The sequence below is a fragment of the Cynara cardunculus genome (assembly GCF_001531365.2).
Source record: "Cynara cardunculus var. scolymus isolate 2C chromosome LG 6, CcrdV1, whole genome shotgun sequence".
NCBI lineage: Eukaryota > Viridiplantae > Streptophyta > Magnoliopsida > Asterales > Asteraceae > Cynara > Cynara cardunculus.
In genome coordinates this window covers 530271-547321 of record NC_037533.1, presented here as the reverse complement: position 1 = coordinate 547321, position 17051 = coordinate 530271, and the positions used below count along the sequence as shown (strand labels likewise).

At 31.1% G+C, this 17051-nt stretch overlaps 2 protein-coding genes and 1 non-coding gene across 3 annotated transcripts; 2 read left to right on the top strand and 1 right to left on the bottom strand.

Moving 5' to 3' along the window:
* Positions 1 to 3048: 3048 nt before the first annotated feature.
* On the top strand, positions 3049 to 3690 carry LOC112514713 (ethylene-responsive transcription factor ERF014-like). Its single transcript, XM_025121312.1, has one exon. It carries the CDS (start codon positions 3049 to 3051, stop codon positions 3688 to 3690), a length of 642 nt encoding a protein of 213 aa, XP_024977080.1.
* A 2629-nt stretch (positions 3691 to 6319) lies between these two features.
* Positions 6320 to 6401, bottom strand: TRNAS-GCU. Its single transcript has one exon. It is a non-coding gene; the product is annotated as a tRNA-Ser (tRNA).
* Positions 6402 to 11851: 5450 nt separating this feature from the next.
* On the top strand, positions 11852 to 13093 carry LOC112514712. The gene has a single exon (XM_025121310.1). The coding sequence runs from the start codon at positions 11852 to 11854 to the stop codon at positions 13091 to 13093; it is 1242 nt and encodes a 413-aa protein (XP_024977078.1).
* The last annotated feature ends 3958 nt before the right edge of the window (positions 13094 to 17051 follow it).

Below are 17051 nucleotides of genomic sequence, written 5' to 3'. Positions count from 1 at the left end.
ATACCCAAGCACATATATGATACACAAATGACATCAATGGTATCACAATGCATCATATATGTGCTTGAGTATCACATTGATGTCGTTTGTGTGGTCGATCGAAGATGTAACACAGTGGTATCACTATGCATCTTATATATGATTAGGTATCACAATGTATCTTTTGTTTAACAGAGTCAATATTTTTAGGTATCACAGTGGTATCATAGTGGTATCACCGGAGGACGGTGGCCGTAGGCCGGAGAACGGTGACCGGAGAGAGAAGAGAGGAGAGATGAGAGTTTTAAAATACCAAAAATATCCTTGCATTAAGATTTTAATTTAAAATTACCAAATTTATAAATTTCCTAATTTATCTATTGATTTGTGGTTAATATTGGTTCTCACAGTTATCACAAACAACTCAGTTCTCCCTTGAATAGGCCCCTATATATATATATATATATATATATATATAGAGAGAGAGAGAGAGAGAGAGAGAGAGAGAGAGAGAGAGAGCGCCAGAGCCAAAGGTTGTTTTAAGAATATTTAAGAAATAAAGAACATATATTAACTTTTTATACAGTCAAGATCGGATTTGATTAGTTAAAAATTGTAGTTATCATTGGTCAAAATTTGTGACTATGTGAAAAATAGAGGGGGTAGTTTCGTAACTTTTACAAATATACGCAAACTGGTTCATATGTGAATCTATGTGATTCACATATGAATTATATGTTCATATGTGAACCCGTGTAATTCGCATATGAACTATTTTAACTTATTTACATATGAACCTTCGTGATTTACATGTGCACTAATTAACAGGGTCACATATGAACATAAAGTTAATATGTGAATCACATGGGTTCATATATGAACCCGTCTGTTGCCTATTTGTAAAAGTTACGGAATCGCCCCTCTATCTTTCGCATACCTACGTGATAAATTATCTGATGCTTCATGGTCAAAGCCGCAAATATTGACTAGATGAAGGGATATAATCACTTCTTTACTTCTCAAATATTTACCACTTCTCAAATAAACATTTCTATATATATTTACCACTTCTCAAACGATAACACCTCTATTTTACGAAAATACGAGAACACTTTTGCACCTCCAAATCAATTAACATATAATAAACATTAGAATAAATGAAAATAAATTAGTGTTTATCCATAGTTTTATGTTATCCTATATTCATCCTTATCCTTAAATATTGTTATTATTTATACCAATGCGTTTGTTGTAGATGATACTGTGATAAGGATCTGATAAATTGAAAACTTTTTATGATGCGTTTTTTATGTGATAATCATCTAATAATTATGTGATTTTTATTGTGATAGCGATGTGATAATGCTGTGATAATCGAAAATCACGATGATCACATCTACATTCATCGCTCTGTCTGTTAATTATGTAATTTTACTGTGATAATAATGTGATAAGTATTTGCTACCAGTTAGCATATTATAAGTATGTGATTTTAAAGATAAAGATGTTAACAAAATTACAGATAAATACAAAATGACATGATGATCCTCAATTAATTATTTTATTTTTAATTATAGTTTAAATAACTTAAAACCCCATAAATGTTCTCGCATTCTCATAAAATGATGGTGTTCTTATTTGAACCTCCATTTATTATATATGTGTATATATATATATATATATATATATGTATATATATAAAATTGAGATCATGTGAGACCAAGGGTTTTTCGTGAGACCCGTAAGACCAATTATCAACTCTTGGATTAGATCTACAATATGAAAATCTGAACATTCATAAACGACACGAGACTTCTCAATAATCACAAAATTGTCACCGTGAAACTTTAGACCATTAGATCATTAATTTATAAAGTTGATCAATGAAAATAAATTGGTCTTACGGGTCTTATGGAAAATCTTTGGTCTCATGTAAACCCAATCCTATATATATATATATATATAATGATAAGCAACAATTGATTATAATTCATTTCATCATTCCTTTGAATAAAAAATACCTTTACTTTTACTTCTACTTTTGTTTGCTCATGTGGATGGTTGCCTTGGTCCCTAAGTCAAAAAGTCTACAACATGTCCAATAATTGTGATATTAATTTAATGGGGTTGCATGTGACATTTCCTCAAGTGTATGGTTGTCTATGAAGTTTTTCCAAAAGTGTACTATTTTCATTTTCACCCCCTCAACTTTTCATAAAATTTGCAACTTGATTCATATAAAACCATATGTTAGAAGCATGATTATTAGATACGTAACAATAAATGGAAAGCAGAGAAAAGTTGAAGAATCCGATGGAAATTCCAAAATGTATGTGAATATATGGTATTCACTGTCTCATATTTGACATGCTAGGTCTATTTAAAATATTTTTCGTTTTATTCATAATGAATATGTTTAACTTAAACCAGATATACTATCGTTTAGCTGTATTCATGTCTATGGTGAACTGTATACTTTCTTTTCTCTCTTACAGATATATATATATATATATGTATGTATGTATATGCATATTGGCCAGTGAGAAAAGAAGTGAGTATGCCACTAATCTATCAATTTTTTATACATCTGTTTGGTTTATTGTATCAGATAAATGATACAGCATAGTTGATTTACCATAATATACTTTGTTATAGTCTTACGAATGTGCCTCGATCACATGAAAAAACCATTTTAACTATAAACACTTTATTGATAAGAAAAATGAGTTCAAATGAACACAAGTTCATAGTTTAAGGGGTGTTTATGTAAATATTGTCTTCCTCTTTTAAATCAAAGGAGAGAAAAGACATTTTAGACTTCTTTACATGATTTATTTCCTTTTTTTAATGCCCACATATATTTGGACATTAAAAATAATAAAATAAAAATAAATAATTAAAAATATTCAAAGGGACAACCTTCTCACTTGCATTTCTTCCATTATAAATACATCTTGCACCATTCCTAACATCATCAAAAACACATATTTTCATTTATTTTTATAAAATATTTGGTTTGATAAAAGAAAAACCGTGTCGAGTGTTCTTTGTTTCGTGACTACTTGGAAGATGGCGAAAAAAGGTCAGAAGTTTCGTTCACAGCCACTAAAGACAGTGTTGTCGTCACCATTGCCGTCAACACCATCACTTAGCAAAGAGAAATACAAAGGAGTGCGTATGAGGAGTTGGGGTTCATGGGTTTCCGAGATCAGGGCACCAAATCAAAAATCACGAATATGGTTAGGATCTTACTCGACCCCTGAAGCAGCAGCCAGAGCATATGATGCCGCCCTTCTATGTGTTAGAGGCCCGATTGCAAATCTAAACTTCTCACAACACCAATATGATCACACAACCACCACCACCACCACGATGATGTCTCCAAAATCCATTAAAAGGGTGGCTGCCCTTGCTGCCGCCACCATTCCATCTCCATCTCCATCTCCACCACCATCTCCAATACTGTCATCTCCATCTTATTCATCACAGTTATCTACAGTCTCTCCATCAAAGTCGTCTTCATACAACAAAGAGAAAAACCAAAGATTCTATTTAGAAAATGATCCCCTTGATGGCACCTTGATGTCAATGGTTGCACCGTGGTGCAACTTCGATTCACCAACGTACAATGATATGATGTGCAACGAGTCTGCGTACGATCCCTCTGATGACGAAGAAGGTGGTGAAATTCGTCTATGGAGCTTCTACTGAATCGATGTGGTTTTTTGTTCTAAGTTATTTTTTGGACCAATTTTACTAACATTTAACTAAATTTAATTAATTTTAGCAATATATATATATATATATATTGTTTTATATCATATTATGATTTAATTGATTCATGTCTATGTAAAGCGGTGCAGGTGATGATGGAGGAAATCCCATGTGAGTTCCTCCCCGACATTCAAATTTAGTTCTCTGTATACTCTCATATTTATTTAATTATTTTAAATCGATTTGTTTCTCTCTCAATAGAAAAATCTATAGTGTTTACACACACAAAATATATCATATAATATATATATATATATATATATATTTATTTATTTATTTATAATAGTATTTTTAAATTGGATCTCATGAATTGAAAAATTCTTAAAAGAAAGATCATTAATTATATATATGTGAGTGTGTATAGAGAGAGAGAGTTGGGATCATGTGAGATAAAACTGTTTTCGTGAGATACGATTTTTACGCTTGAAACTTCACAACAAAACACTGGAAAGATAACCTTCATAGTGTTTCTGCTAAGAAGATTCGTCTTTTTTTTTTTTACTTTTACAACATTTTGTTGTGAAGTTTTCAAGTGTAAAAATCGTGTCTCACGAAAACATCTTTGTCTTACGTGAACTCAACACACACACTCTCTCTCTCTCTATATATATATATATGTAAGTATATATATTTATATATATATATATATTTATACACATGCAGACACAAATAACTATACACATACATACAGCAATTACTAAGAAAATAAAAATTATTACTTTCATGGTAGATATGTGGTACATGTTCGTACTTGCCCTTTTTTATGCTACATCATTCATTACAACCAATGTATAATTATGTATATTTGTACAACTAATGCAACCCAATTAATTAAGTATAGAGGTGGGTTATTATACAAATATACAATCTTTTACATTTGTATAATCAATACAACTCAATCTCAGCTGTCCATTTAATTTGATAAATATGTAATTTCATAAAAGTTTGATTGTTTCCTAATATAAAATATTGATCATAATTAATGAACCGTATTCATCTTCCATAAATATTTAAATCATAATAAATAAACTCTCATCATTTCTATAAATATTTCAATTTATTGGGTTACATTGGTTGTACAAATGTGATGAATTGCATTTGAAACAAACTCTCTCTYTCTATATATATATATATATATATATATATATTACAATAATTTTGAGGCTTTTTAAGAATATTAAATGGATCAACCCATTGATAGATTAGTGACAACTTATTAACTTAGTCAGTTATTTCATTTATTACAGTTTGTATATTTATTGTAAATTAAAAGCAGACGAATCTACATTTTGCAAATGGTTTTAACAAAATCGGTCAAATACAATGAATTTTTAAAAAATTTATGAGTTTCAAATTTGGTTGCAAATTGCAGGGTTTTTGGAAAATATAAATTTGTAAACTCTTTTAATAACCTTTAAATCAACTTAAACCCATAATAAAACTTATTAATAGTTTAGTGTTAAAATTTATAAAATGTTTTATAGAAAATGATTTGGAAAGGGATTTTTTGTATTTTTGCAAAACAATTGTTATTTACAAAGGAAAGCCTAACTCAATATCTCAAAACTTCAAATTTTAACCATAAAGATGGTGTCTGATTGGTTTGAGCTTGAGCTTCAAAGGTTAAAAGTACCTGGAGGTTCCAGGTTCAAATCCAAGGAGGAATAAAAATACCCTTGGAGCTACGGAAGTTCAAATATGGTGACTCCAGACTACCCGTAAAAGCAGGTGGTCATCTTTGGATTAGTCGACTCACATAGCGAATTAGATATCCAGGTTAATCAAAAAATAATAATAAGACAAATCTACAGTAATCTTGAACTGGTGATTAATGAGAAACAAACTCAATTCATGACTAGTTGACTTACCTCTAATTCCGAGGGTTAAAAGTTACAAAATTTGGTCCTTTTTTTGTATTTTCACAAGCACAGTTGTTGTTTTACAACAAATTGATAAGTATCATGGCTGAAAAGTGAGTAACGATACTTTTTTTTAATTAACCTGGATACTCAACACGCTATGCGAGCCGACTAATCCCAGGACGACCACTTGTTTTGCGGGTAGCCCGGAGTCACCGCATTTGAACATTCGTGGCCACAAGAGGATTTTTATTCCTTCTTGGATTTGAACATGAGACCTCCAGGTAATCTTGACCTTTGGAGCTCAAGCTCAAACCAATCAAGCACCACCCTTGTGATTATAACGATACTTTCGATACCCTTAAGTAGAAAAAGTATAAAGATGCAAATTATCACTGTTGAAAGTAAAAGTAGTTATCGACATCTAAACAGTTCAAGTTTCATCAAAGAAACACTCTGTAGTCAGGTCATTTCTTATGTTTGCCAAGTTAACAAAGTAAAGTGACTGGTATTTGAGAAAATAAATGGTGGTTGAAAAGAAATGCAAACGTTGGTGTCTTTTTTGACATTTTTACAAGTATCATGATTGTTATGGAAAAATTGACAAATATACTGGTTGAAAAGTGAAATTTGAGAAACTATAGGGACCTTTTAGACAAATGAAGAAAAATAAAAGGGTAAAAATTGTCAAAAAGTGAAAAAGAAATCGTCGCCTGAGAGATTCGAACTCTCGCGGGGAAACCCCATGTACTTAGCAGGCACACGCCTTAACCACTCGGCCAAAGCGACTAATGATATTTTAATTTCTCTATTTTAATTAATTATTAATCACGAAATTTATGAAAATTTATTTAATATTTTAAAATTATATCATAATAAAGACTAATAGTCTTTTAGTTGGTTTTTCATTAACGGGCCATTTATCAAACACTTATCCCGTAAGTACTTACCGGTAAAATTTAACACTATTATGTACTTCCCGGGTAAGCGTTTGGTAAATGGCCCATAAGTCTTGTATAGATAAATATATATATGTTTAAATTAATCTGTTTGTATAAACTGTGAAAATTTTCGTATGGAATGGTTTTTTCATGGATGAAAGGAATGTGTTTTTCAACCGGGAAGGACAAGTTTGTAAGAAAAAAACTTGACTTTCTGCATAAAGTTTTCTCCGGTAGAAATCTTACTAAGTCACTTTTATATCATTAAGTCGCCACCAAACAATGATTTATAGTTGATCGAATAAGTTGTGAGTTCTATTAAGCTCATTAAGTTGCTAATAAACATGCCATAACTTTTCATTTTGGTTGTTATTTTAATAAACCAACTTTCAAGATCATCATTTGAAGAACCAACTTTCGAAATATCTTACTGTGTTTTTATAGATCAAATGAAGCCATCATTGTTTTTGTTTATATTTTGGTAAACATGAATTTGATCATCAGTTACCTTAAATAGAATTTTAGAGATTTGGTTTTTCAAATTAGCGGTTTTGAAAGTTTTTTTTTATTAACCTGGATATCCAACCCGCTATGCGAGTCGATTAATCTCAAGGGGACCACCTGCTTCGCAGATAGCCCAGAGTCACCACATTTGAACCTTTGTGGCCACAAGGGGATTTTTATTCCTTTTTAGATTTGAACCTATGACCTCCTGGTACATTTGACATTTGGAGCCAAGCTCACACAAACCAGACACCACCCTTGTGGTTGAGGTTTTGAAAGTTGGTTATAAAATATTTAAATGGACGATCCCAAAAGAGAGTTTTATGAAATAAATCAGATCGATATCAACCCATTGATAACCTGGGAAAAGTTGTTACCAAACAGGTTGACAGTCTTGTCAAACTTTTGACCATCAAGAAAAAAAAATCAGAGAGATGACTGTGGTTACTAATTTATCAAAGGGGTTTGTAAAACGGGAATACCAAGTCAGCCCATATCATCCCGTCCAAGTGCATGATGTGATAGGCAAATCAGGTACACAACGACCCGTTAGGTGGTTGATTTAAGTGCTTAGTATCCACAAGAAGCCCAATTCTCAAAAGAATTGTAACTTGTCATAGTTAAGTGAGTAAAACGTGACACGCAACTAATTCCTCTCATACCAGAGAACAAACGGGGTTCTTCGAAATCAACGTATAACTTCAAATTTATGACTATCAGTTCTACCATCAGCTCTAACAGTATAATACATTAAAACAAAAGTGGTCTTTTAGACTAAAATTTTAGGATGGACACGTGTCACAACAGAATACGTAATAAGTCTTCAAATTTACAGTACCAAAAATCATTGTTCTATCTAAAGGTGTTATAACTAGTTGTTTAGGATGAAGTTAGGCCCCCTAATTAACAATTTCTATATATGATGTTGGACAACTTAATATGACAATAAAAGTAAATCGTTCTATTAACCCTTTTTATCGTACACTTTTGAAAAAGTCACACACATATATATATATATATATATATATATTATATGTTGGTTCAAATGCTAACCAAGATTATCGTGTTAACTTTGTTAACCGATCTTGGTCATTAATTTGAATAATAAACGGTTGTGATTTAATGATATTTAAAAATTAATTATTAAATTAATATTTTCAATTAACATATGTGAACAAAATATCAAAGGGTATTTAGGTAAAAAGTAATTTATCTTTGATACACGAGTTGTCAGACATATGAACAACTTGTGTATATCCTCAAAACACATCAAACAAAAAAGATTAGACATATGAACAACATGTGAACTGTATGAACATCTTATGTATATTCATGAGCCAACTCTGTTGTATGTACATGAACACCTACGAAGCTTGTGTTCACATGAATCACATATATTGTTCATATTCATGTGATGTGATTGTGCATATGTATCGATATGAACATCTATTGTCTTTGATATGTGTTCATTTAAACGAATTCAAATGTCATACTAATCACTTACCAATAGGAATGCTTTGATCATTTTCTTCATTATCAGAATTTGAATTGCGAATGTAGTCGTAGACGATTTTGTCATTTCCATTGTTGTCAATCTGTTTTACAATAGGATTATCCATATTACTCGGACGATACGGAAATCTTTTACACTTACGAAAACAATATAATTATATGTAGAACATCATTTGTAAAATATGATCATGAACACGTATGAAAATAAAATTCAATATTACATCATGATCAATTAGTGAGATCTTTAAGATTTGTAACTCCCAATTAATTATTAGGGAGTTACATAAATGTCAAATTACCTAATTATCTTTGTATTTAATATATGAGTTACATTTGAAAATAAATAAAAGATGTAATATGATTGGTTAAGCTTGGTTAATATAGTTAACATATATTTCTTGGTTAGTATTTGAACCAAACTCTCTCTCTCTCTCTCTATATATATATATATAGAGAGAGAGAGAGAGAGGAGTGTTCAAATAAAAACCGGCCCCATTTGTGTAAACCGTATAAACCAATCTCATTCATCCATTTTCTTGATTAATGGTCATAATTAGTTTACTTTATTTTAGAAAATTAAATAAAAATATATATTAAAATTTATTTTATTTCAACAGTAAAGGCATAAATGGTAAACACAATTTAATATTTGGTAACATTCTACTTGATCTTTCATGAATCTTTTTTCATGCAAAATTATTTTCTTCCAAGATTAGTTTACTTTCATGAATTTTTTTTCATGCAAAATTATTTTCTTCCTTTCGTTTTTGGTTTGATGCATTAATTCCTTTAAGTCTTGCAATCTTAAAGATTCTAAAGCATATTACAATCTTCAAGATTCTGGAACAGTTTCTTCATGTACCCGTTTCATCATTCAATTATTTCATGACGAACCAAATACATTATGCAAYCGTTTCACTAGTCATGCTCAAGAACACCATGAACCAGTTTCACTTTCATGAAACCTATTTCATGTACATTAATTTTCTTATTTCACCACTGATTTGATGGATTCATTCCTTTAAGCCTTACAATCTTCAAGATTCCGGAGCAAGTTACAATTTTCAAGATTCTGTAGCAGATTAAAATCATTTCCTCGTTTCATCATGCACTTAGTTCATGACGCATTAAATACAAAATGCATCGGTTTCATTTTCCTCTTCACCAACTAAATGGATTAACTACACAATCAATGCAACGGGTTCACCATGAAAATGTTTCGGTTCACATAATTTATTTGCAACATGAACCAGTTTCACGTTCATGAAACCTGTTTCATTTCTGGATTTTTTTTGTTCATCTACGATTTGATGATTTCATTATACACTTCAATTGTTTCATCAAGACCCGTTCGCTGATTCTTAAATATTACAATATATGAAATTCAAATTTTTAATATTATAATATAATTAAATATTTAAATGTTACCATTTATACAATTTTCTTTATTATGTTTCCTTAATTAAAATTTATTAAGAACTATTATATTTAATAAAAAATATTGTAAATGACTGAAATACCCTTATTGATTAATTTTAATTAGAAAAAAATGAAAATTTCTATTGGTCGAAATTGGTTTACACGGTTTCTTAGAAATGCACGGTTTTCATTTGATCGTGCCTATATATATATATATATGACAGACTACACGACTGAAAAAGTAACTTGTATTATTTTGTTTTTTTTCTTTGTCGATAAAACTTGTTAAATCTTCTAACTTCATCTTAATAACTTATTGTAATACATTTAGATTCAACATAGATTTTCGGTCCTTTAAACTTAAAATCCTACTAAGTATTCTACGTCATACCCAAAGGGTACTCACATAATGCAGCAAGATATACCTTAATTTTTATATTTTATTTTTTATTTCAGTCGATGTTATAGTATGATCTTATGTGATTTTGAAAAAACGATGATATTTTTATTTTTAAATAAAATAAAAATGTGAATATATCATAAAACTTTATAAAAAATATATCGATATTAGTATCAAATTAACTATTTAAAATTCATATTTTTTGTGTAATTTTTTAGTTCAATTTTTATTATAATTTTTTAGGTTCAATAACAAAGTAATTTATATTTGTTTGAATAATACAATTTTCTTATAAAGATAATAATTAATTATTTTGTTAGAACTCGATAATTATCCTCATTATATTTTAGATTTTTTATATTTTAAAATGAGATATTTATTCTCTATTTGATTATGTTTTTTCTGCAGTTAGTTATACGAATTTAAACATGGAGCTTTAATAAGTTGTATTTATGCATAATTTACTTGTAATCCTGAATTTTAAGTAATATAAATCAATATATGCATAAAAATGGTTTTTAAGAGTTTTTATTATATATGCACCCCCTATACATATACATAACCAACCTCTTGCATTTACGTAACCACTTTTTATAGTTATGTATTAATCTCGTATCTATACAGACGTTGAAATTTGATTGAAGAAACAGAACAACGACGACAATGGATTTTTCCGATTAATAAAGGCTAGCTAAGAGGGATAAAATTCACTTTTCCCAAATTTTGTCCTGTCTTATATCACACAGAACGTTAGACAATGAGTTTTATTCCGTCATATCCTATCCTATGTACCAAACAAAGCCTAAATATGCACCCGTTCGACAAAAATCCTGTATCCCACACTGTCCCACAAAAAATTTAAGACTAAAGATGCACCCGTTCGACAAAAATCCTGTATTCCCCCTAAAAATTTAAGGATATCAGATATTTTTATTCAACTAAAAAAAAAAAGTATAGAAATGAGGAGATTTTCCCTCCACACCACTCTTTAGATCAACACTAACATTCCATTGATTTCTATCTCATTTTGTATCTCCAAACACCAAACAATGAACAAGGATTTCACCTCAAATTCATAGAAAGGGATTTCATAACCTTCTTTGCTCTCTTTCATCTTTCCTCCATGCCCATAAGATCGATGGTTTTTAGCTTCGATCTGGAGGAATCTTTCATAGAAGATGGAGGTGCAAAGGATGAAACAATTGATGGAACTGTGGTCCAGATTTCAATCTGAGTACTGTCGTCTCATCGTGCTTGTAGGTGGAAACCATACTGCTGCTAGGTTTTGTTCTCGTTGATCGATTATAAACCCTAATTTCTTACATTTGTCAGGTTTCTGAACAAATCGATCGATCCCTAATTGATCTCTTTTTTTGGAATCTCTAATCTTCTTTCGTCTTCTTCAACGATCATTTCAAATCGATTGATTATTGTTTCCATTGTTGTTGATTTCGATTGCAATTATGGCTGCTTATGTTCATCGTCATTTACGATCCAAATTCCATGATCTTGTTCATTTGATCAAGTTGCTGCGTGTTTATGGATTGAGATTTCGAGTTAGGGCTTTTTTGATGGCGTTATTCGTGGTTTCTAGTCCTTGGATTGGATCAACGATAAGGGGAGAGTATAATTTCGTGGTTTTCAATCAAGGAGATGATCATCGTGTTGAATTCATAAACGATAATTCAATCGAACTCGAAGTCTTTCTGATGTTGTTTCAGAATTTGACAAACGAAGGGGTTTTGGGGATGCATGATAAGGGTTTGATCGTTAACAATGACGACGAGGATGAAAAGTTGGTCGATTATTATCCGTCGATCGATTTCATCTCGTACGTTGATCTAGAACACAAACACGCAAGCCACGATTACGACTTCGTTTTTACGCATGAAAGCGTAGAATCGGTCGACAAGTTTCTGAAACTCGATGGCATTATGGTGGTCCAGAAAAAGGGTGCGATAAAAGACTCTGAATCGTTACAAAAACCCTCAAACTACGAAACCCTATTCGTAAAACAGCTCGAATTACCAACGACAACCGAGATGATCACGATCATCGCTATGAAGAAAACAAGAACAGTCGGGGATCACGATAAGAACAAGAACGAGGTTGGTAGCAACACGAACATTCCACACAGACGTCTCATGTTCGAACAAAAGAAAGCAGAAGCGATCAAGAATATCGAAAACGTTGTCTTGGAACCGCCAAGAACAATTTCGGGGAAATCGAGCATATACTTCAAGAAAACACGTTATCTTCCGGATTTGATGGATGATTCGTTTCTCGAAGAGTACCCACGAAGAGTTTTCATCGATGTCAATGGAGATAGCACGGTGTGGTTCACTAAAAACTACCCAACAAAAAACAAGAACTTCGAGATCTTTAAACTGGAAACGACGATACCTGAAACGGGTACGAAAGAAGACGTGGAAGACGACGTCGAAGGCGCGTTTGTGGAGACGGAGATAACGGATTGGTTACGAGAGAATGTGAAGAAAGATGAATATGTGGTGATGAGAGGGGAAGCAGAAGTGGTTGAAGAGCTGATAAAATCAAAGGCAATAGGGTTAGTAGATGAGTTGTTTTTGGAGTGTAAGTATCAAGGGATAAAGTGTCAAAAATGCAGAAGACCATATTGGAAATGCTTAGCTTTGTATGGTTTATTGAAAGATGCAGGTGTTGCAGTGCATCAATGGTGGGGATGAAGATGAAGATGAAGATGAAGACGGAGATGGAGATGGAGATGGAGAAGAGGAAGAGAAAGAGTGATCCTAAGGTTTGTTTTGCAGTTTATGATTAGTTTTTGTATGTATATATATATGATTAGTTTTTGTATGTATATATATATATATATATGTGTATATATAGACTTGAGATATTGTAATACCAACCTGTCTTCGTGAGATTCATGAGAACACTTTTTTACACTTGAAACTTCATAGTAAAATGCTGTGAACTGTGAAGGTTTGGATTTTTTTTACCTCCACAATGTTTTTGCTGTGAAGTTTCAAGTGTAAAAAGGTGGTCTCAGGGTCTCACGAAAGCAGACTGGTCTCACGTGAACCCAACCATGTATATATATATATCTCCTCAAGGAATGTTGTTTAATTTGATGACATAACTTGGAGTTTTATGTTAGTTTTTAAATGAATGTTAATCAAGAAAAACACGGTATATCTTAGAAATATGTTTGTTTGTATTACTACTAGTTATGTATATGTGTAATACAGTGGGAGTCATGAATTTTAACGATTTTAAAGTTTCATTAATTTTATTAGAGAAGATTTAACGATGATATAAGTTACACTTGGTTTTTATATATTAATACAATTCGAATAAATAAGAGTTATGATTCCAATTACAATCTATCTATGAAAAAAAATTGTATGATAGTTTAAAATCCAATATATTTAAACGACTACACAAATGTGTTCGATTTACACCAAGAGCAAAGAATCAAGAGATCGAGACCGAGAGTTCTAGAGCAATTGAATGGGAGATGAATGAGAAAACTTTTAATAACTCGTGGTGAATATCAGTTTGAATCTCACCTTGGAGGATGTAGAGAAGACATAGAGGTATGAGAGGGTGAAGACATGAATGAAAAGTGTCAAAAGTATCTTGGAAACATGAAAAGAAAATGTAATAATGTGCATTGGTAACTTGTACTCTATGTTATTTTAATTGTAGATTAAGAGATTTTAAGATTGAATGCATAAAGTAGTTGTACTTAATTTCGTGCATAAATGTATAGTACTTTGTACATTAAAAATTGTTTTTAAGAATTTTGATAAATCTAATTTATAAGGTAGCATAGATAAAGAGAATCATGTTTATAGGATGTTAAAAATGTTTAAATATCTTAATAGACTGTACATAAAATCAAATAATTATATGTCTTATTATATAAAAGAGTTACAATAAGTTTTATATGATGTTTTTGAGCGTTTTAACAAGTTTTTAGAACAATTTAAAAATAAAGTGTCCTTTAATTTTCTTATATGATATTATTTGAAAATTTTGTTATAATAACAAGTGTTCTACAAAAAGATACGTTCATATGACATTTTTCAAAAGTGTCATGTGAAAAACTAATACGACATTTTACTTTACAAGTTTTCTTAAAAAAAAACTTGTGGAAACGTCTTGTAAACTTATTGCAACGTTTTTATATTAGACTCACAATTGTTTGTTCTTATAAACTTAAGTTCTATGAATAAGTCTATCAAGACATTTAGGGGTCGTTTGTTTACCTCTTAATAGTTCCATTAAAATGCAACATCTGAATTATTAAGAGGTGAATCTTGTTTGGCAAAAAAAGTCTACCTCTTAATGTTGTAAAACTTTATGAATGATTTTGTATCATAGGCCTCCATTAACCATTTAACGCCCTAATTTCATTGTAAACAATTACCAAACAATTATATTTCATTTTGCACTATATCATAAGAATCTTTTAATCATTCTGACCACTCAATCATTTTGCACCAAATCATTCAACAACTGCTAAACATCCCTTGAGACAGAGGAAAAGTTTCTTACCTTATTTGGACCCTGCTTTCAAGCAAGATATATTTAGATTTGTTTGGATTTGTTGAATTCTATCAGTTAGGAGTTTTCTTAGAAACATTCTCTATAAATTTAAGACAAAAGAAAAATTCACGTAAATCATCCAGATCATGAATGTTTGGAATCCATATTATGTAAGGAGACATTGCTTTTGCTAATTCAAATTTAAGGGTGATATAAAGTTGGTCTTCCTCTTCATACAACATATACATAGTTAGCACATTCATGTTAATTAGCAGTTCCAGCTCCATATCAAGTATATCTGCTTATATCGTACTTTCAATTGTAGGTTTGTTTGGTGAAATATATTTTATTAGCTGGTGTCTTATTAGAAAAAGTATCTGTCTTTTAAGATGAGGAAAAGTATGTTTGATTTAGGGGCCGTTTACTAAACACTTATTCGGTAAGTGCTTACCGGATAAATTTCTTTATCGGATGAACATGAGAAGGGCCAAGAATCTTACCGGGTAAGAACAATGAAAATGATAGAGAGTCTTACCCGGTAAGTAAGGATGATGACTCTTACCCAGTAACTTGTTGCATTCAATATGTTTTGATGTACTAAAATCTTACGTATCAAAATAAATTATAATGTTGAATCCTATCGGTAAGCACTTACCGGGTAAGCATTTAGGTAAACGACCCCTTAGTTTAAGTGGATGACCTTCAATTAATTTTGTCCACCACCACATTACTAATTATTATAACACATGGAAACATACAAAATACACTACAATAAAAATAAGTTTATACAATGTCACCAATTTCTAAACGTCTTAATAGACTGTCTAATAGAACTTAATTTTTAGGATCAAAATATAAAGCGGCCTATCTAAAGACATTTTAATAAGTTCATATGACGTTTTTGAACATCCTAACAAGTTTTGTAGAATGATACTTGTAATAGAAAGCGTCATATTAGCAATTTTATAGGATATTTTTGAGAAAATGTACTATAAACTCATCTTTTTATGGGAAATTTTTTCAAATAGTATCCTATCAAATTGCTAAGAGGACACTTTGTATTAAAAATGTCCTAAAAAACTTGCCTAAGAACATCATATAAACTTATTACAATGCTTTTAGAAATGACACTTTATCTTTTTGGTCCTACAAATTTAGTCCTATAAAGCAGTCTACTAGGACGCTTAAATTTTTTTGACGTCTTATAAATCCAATTTTATTATAGTGATAAGATGAACGGGTTCTGGAAACGATAGTCGTCTTTTAAAGACAACAAAAATTGTTGTGTCTCACCAATTATTTTATTTAATAGGTATTTTTACCTCTTGGCTTTTATCGATCTTTTTCGGGCCTTGGACCGAACCAGGCTTTCAATCGAAAACCGGACTTTAACCGTCTCTTAGAAAAAAATACATTTGATCAGACTTTTTGGTTGGCTAACCTTAGCTCGGGCTTCTAAGCAGAGGTTCTTCTTTATGTATTCCTAATTGAGATTAAGGGGCCATTTACTAAATACTTATCCGGTAAACGTTTGTCGGATCACTTACACTACTCAATTAACATGTCATGTACAAGAATCTTACCCGGTAAGAGCGATGTCAATGACCAAGAGTCTTACCAACTGAAGATGACGGCTCTTACCTGGTTATCACTTATAGGGAAAATTGGTACATACAATGTTGTTTTTATTGACTAAAATCTTATCCGATAAGATAAGGGATAATGTTGAATTGATTTTATCGGTAAATACTTATCAAGTAAGCATTTAGTTAGGAGCCGTTTACCAAACACTTACCCGATAAGCATTTACCCGTAAAATTCAACACTATCACCTACTTACCGTGTAAGATTTTAGTAAACAAAAACGACATTTATAAAACATTCACTAGGTAAGCACCAGCCGTGGTAAGAGTCGTCACCATCACTTACTGGGTAAGACTCTTGGTCCTTGCCTCGCGCTCTTACCAGGTAAAATTCTTGATCCTTACCATATTCATAGATGGAACGAACATGTTTTTTTATGGGGAAAGACAAGTTTAGAAAAAACTTGGCTTTCACATAAAGCTCCTCCCTAGAAGTTTACTAAATAAGCCACTTTCTATATCATTAAGCCACTACCAAACATTCATG

Excerpts from the sequence above, each read along its gene's own strand:
- LOC112514713 (XM_025121312.1), top strand. The coding sequence starts at position 3,049 with ATGGCGAAAAAAGGTCAGAAGTTTCGTTCACAGCCACTAAAGACAGTG.
- LOC112514712 (XM_025121310.1), top strand. The coding sequence starts at position 11,852 with ATGGCTGCTTATGTTCATCGTCATTTACGATCCAAATTCCATGATCTT.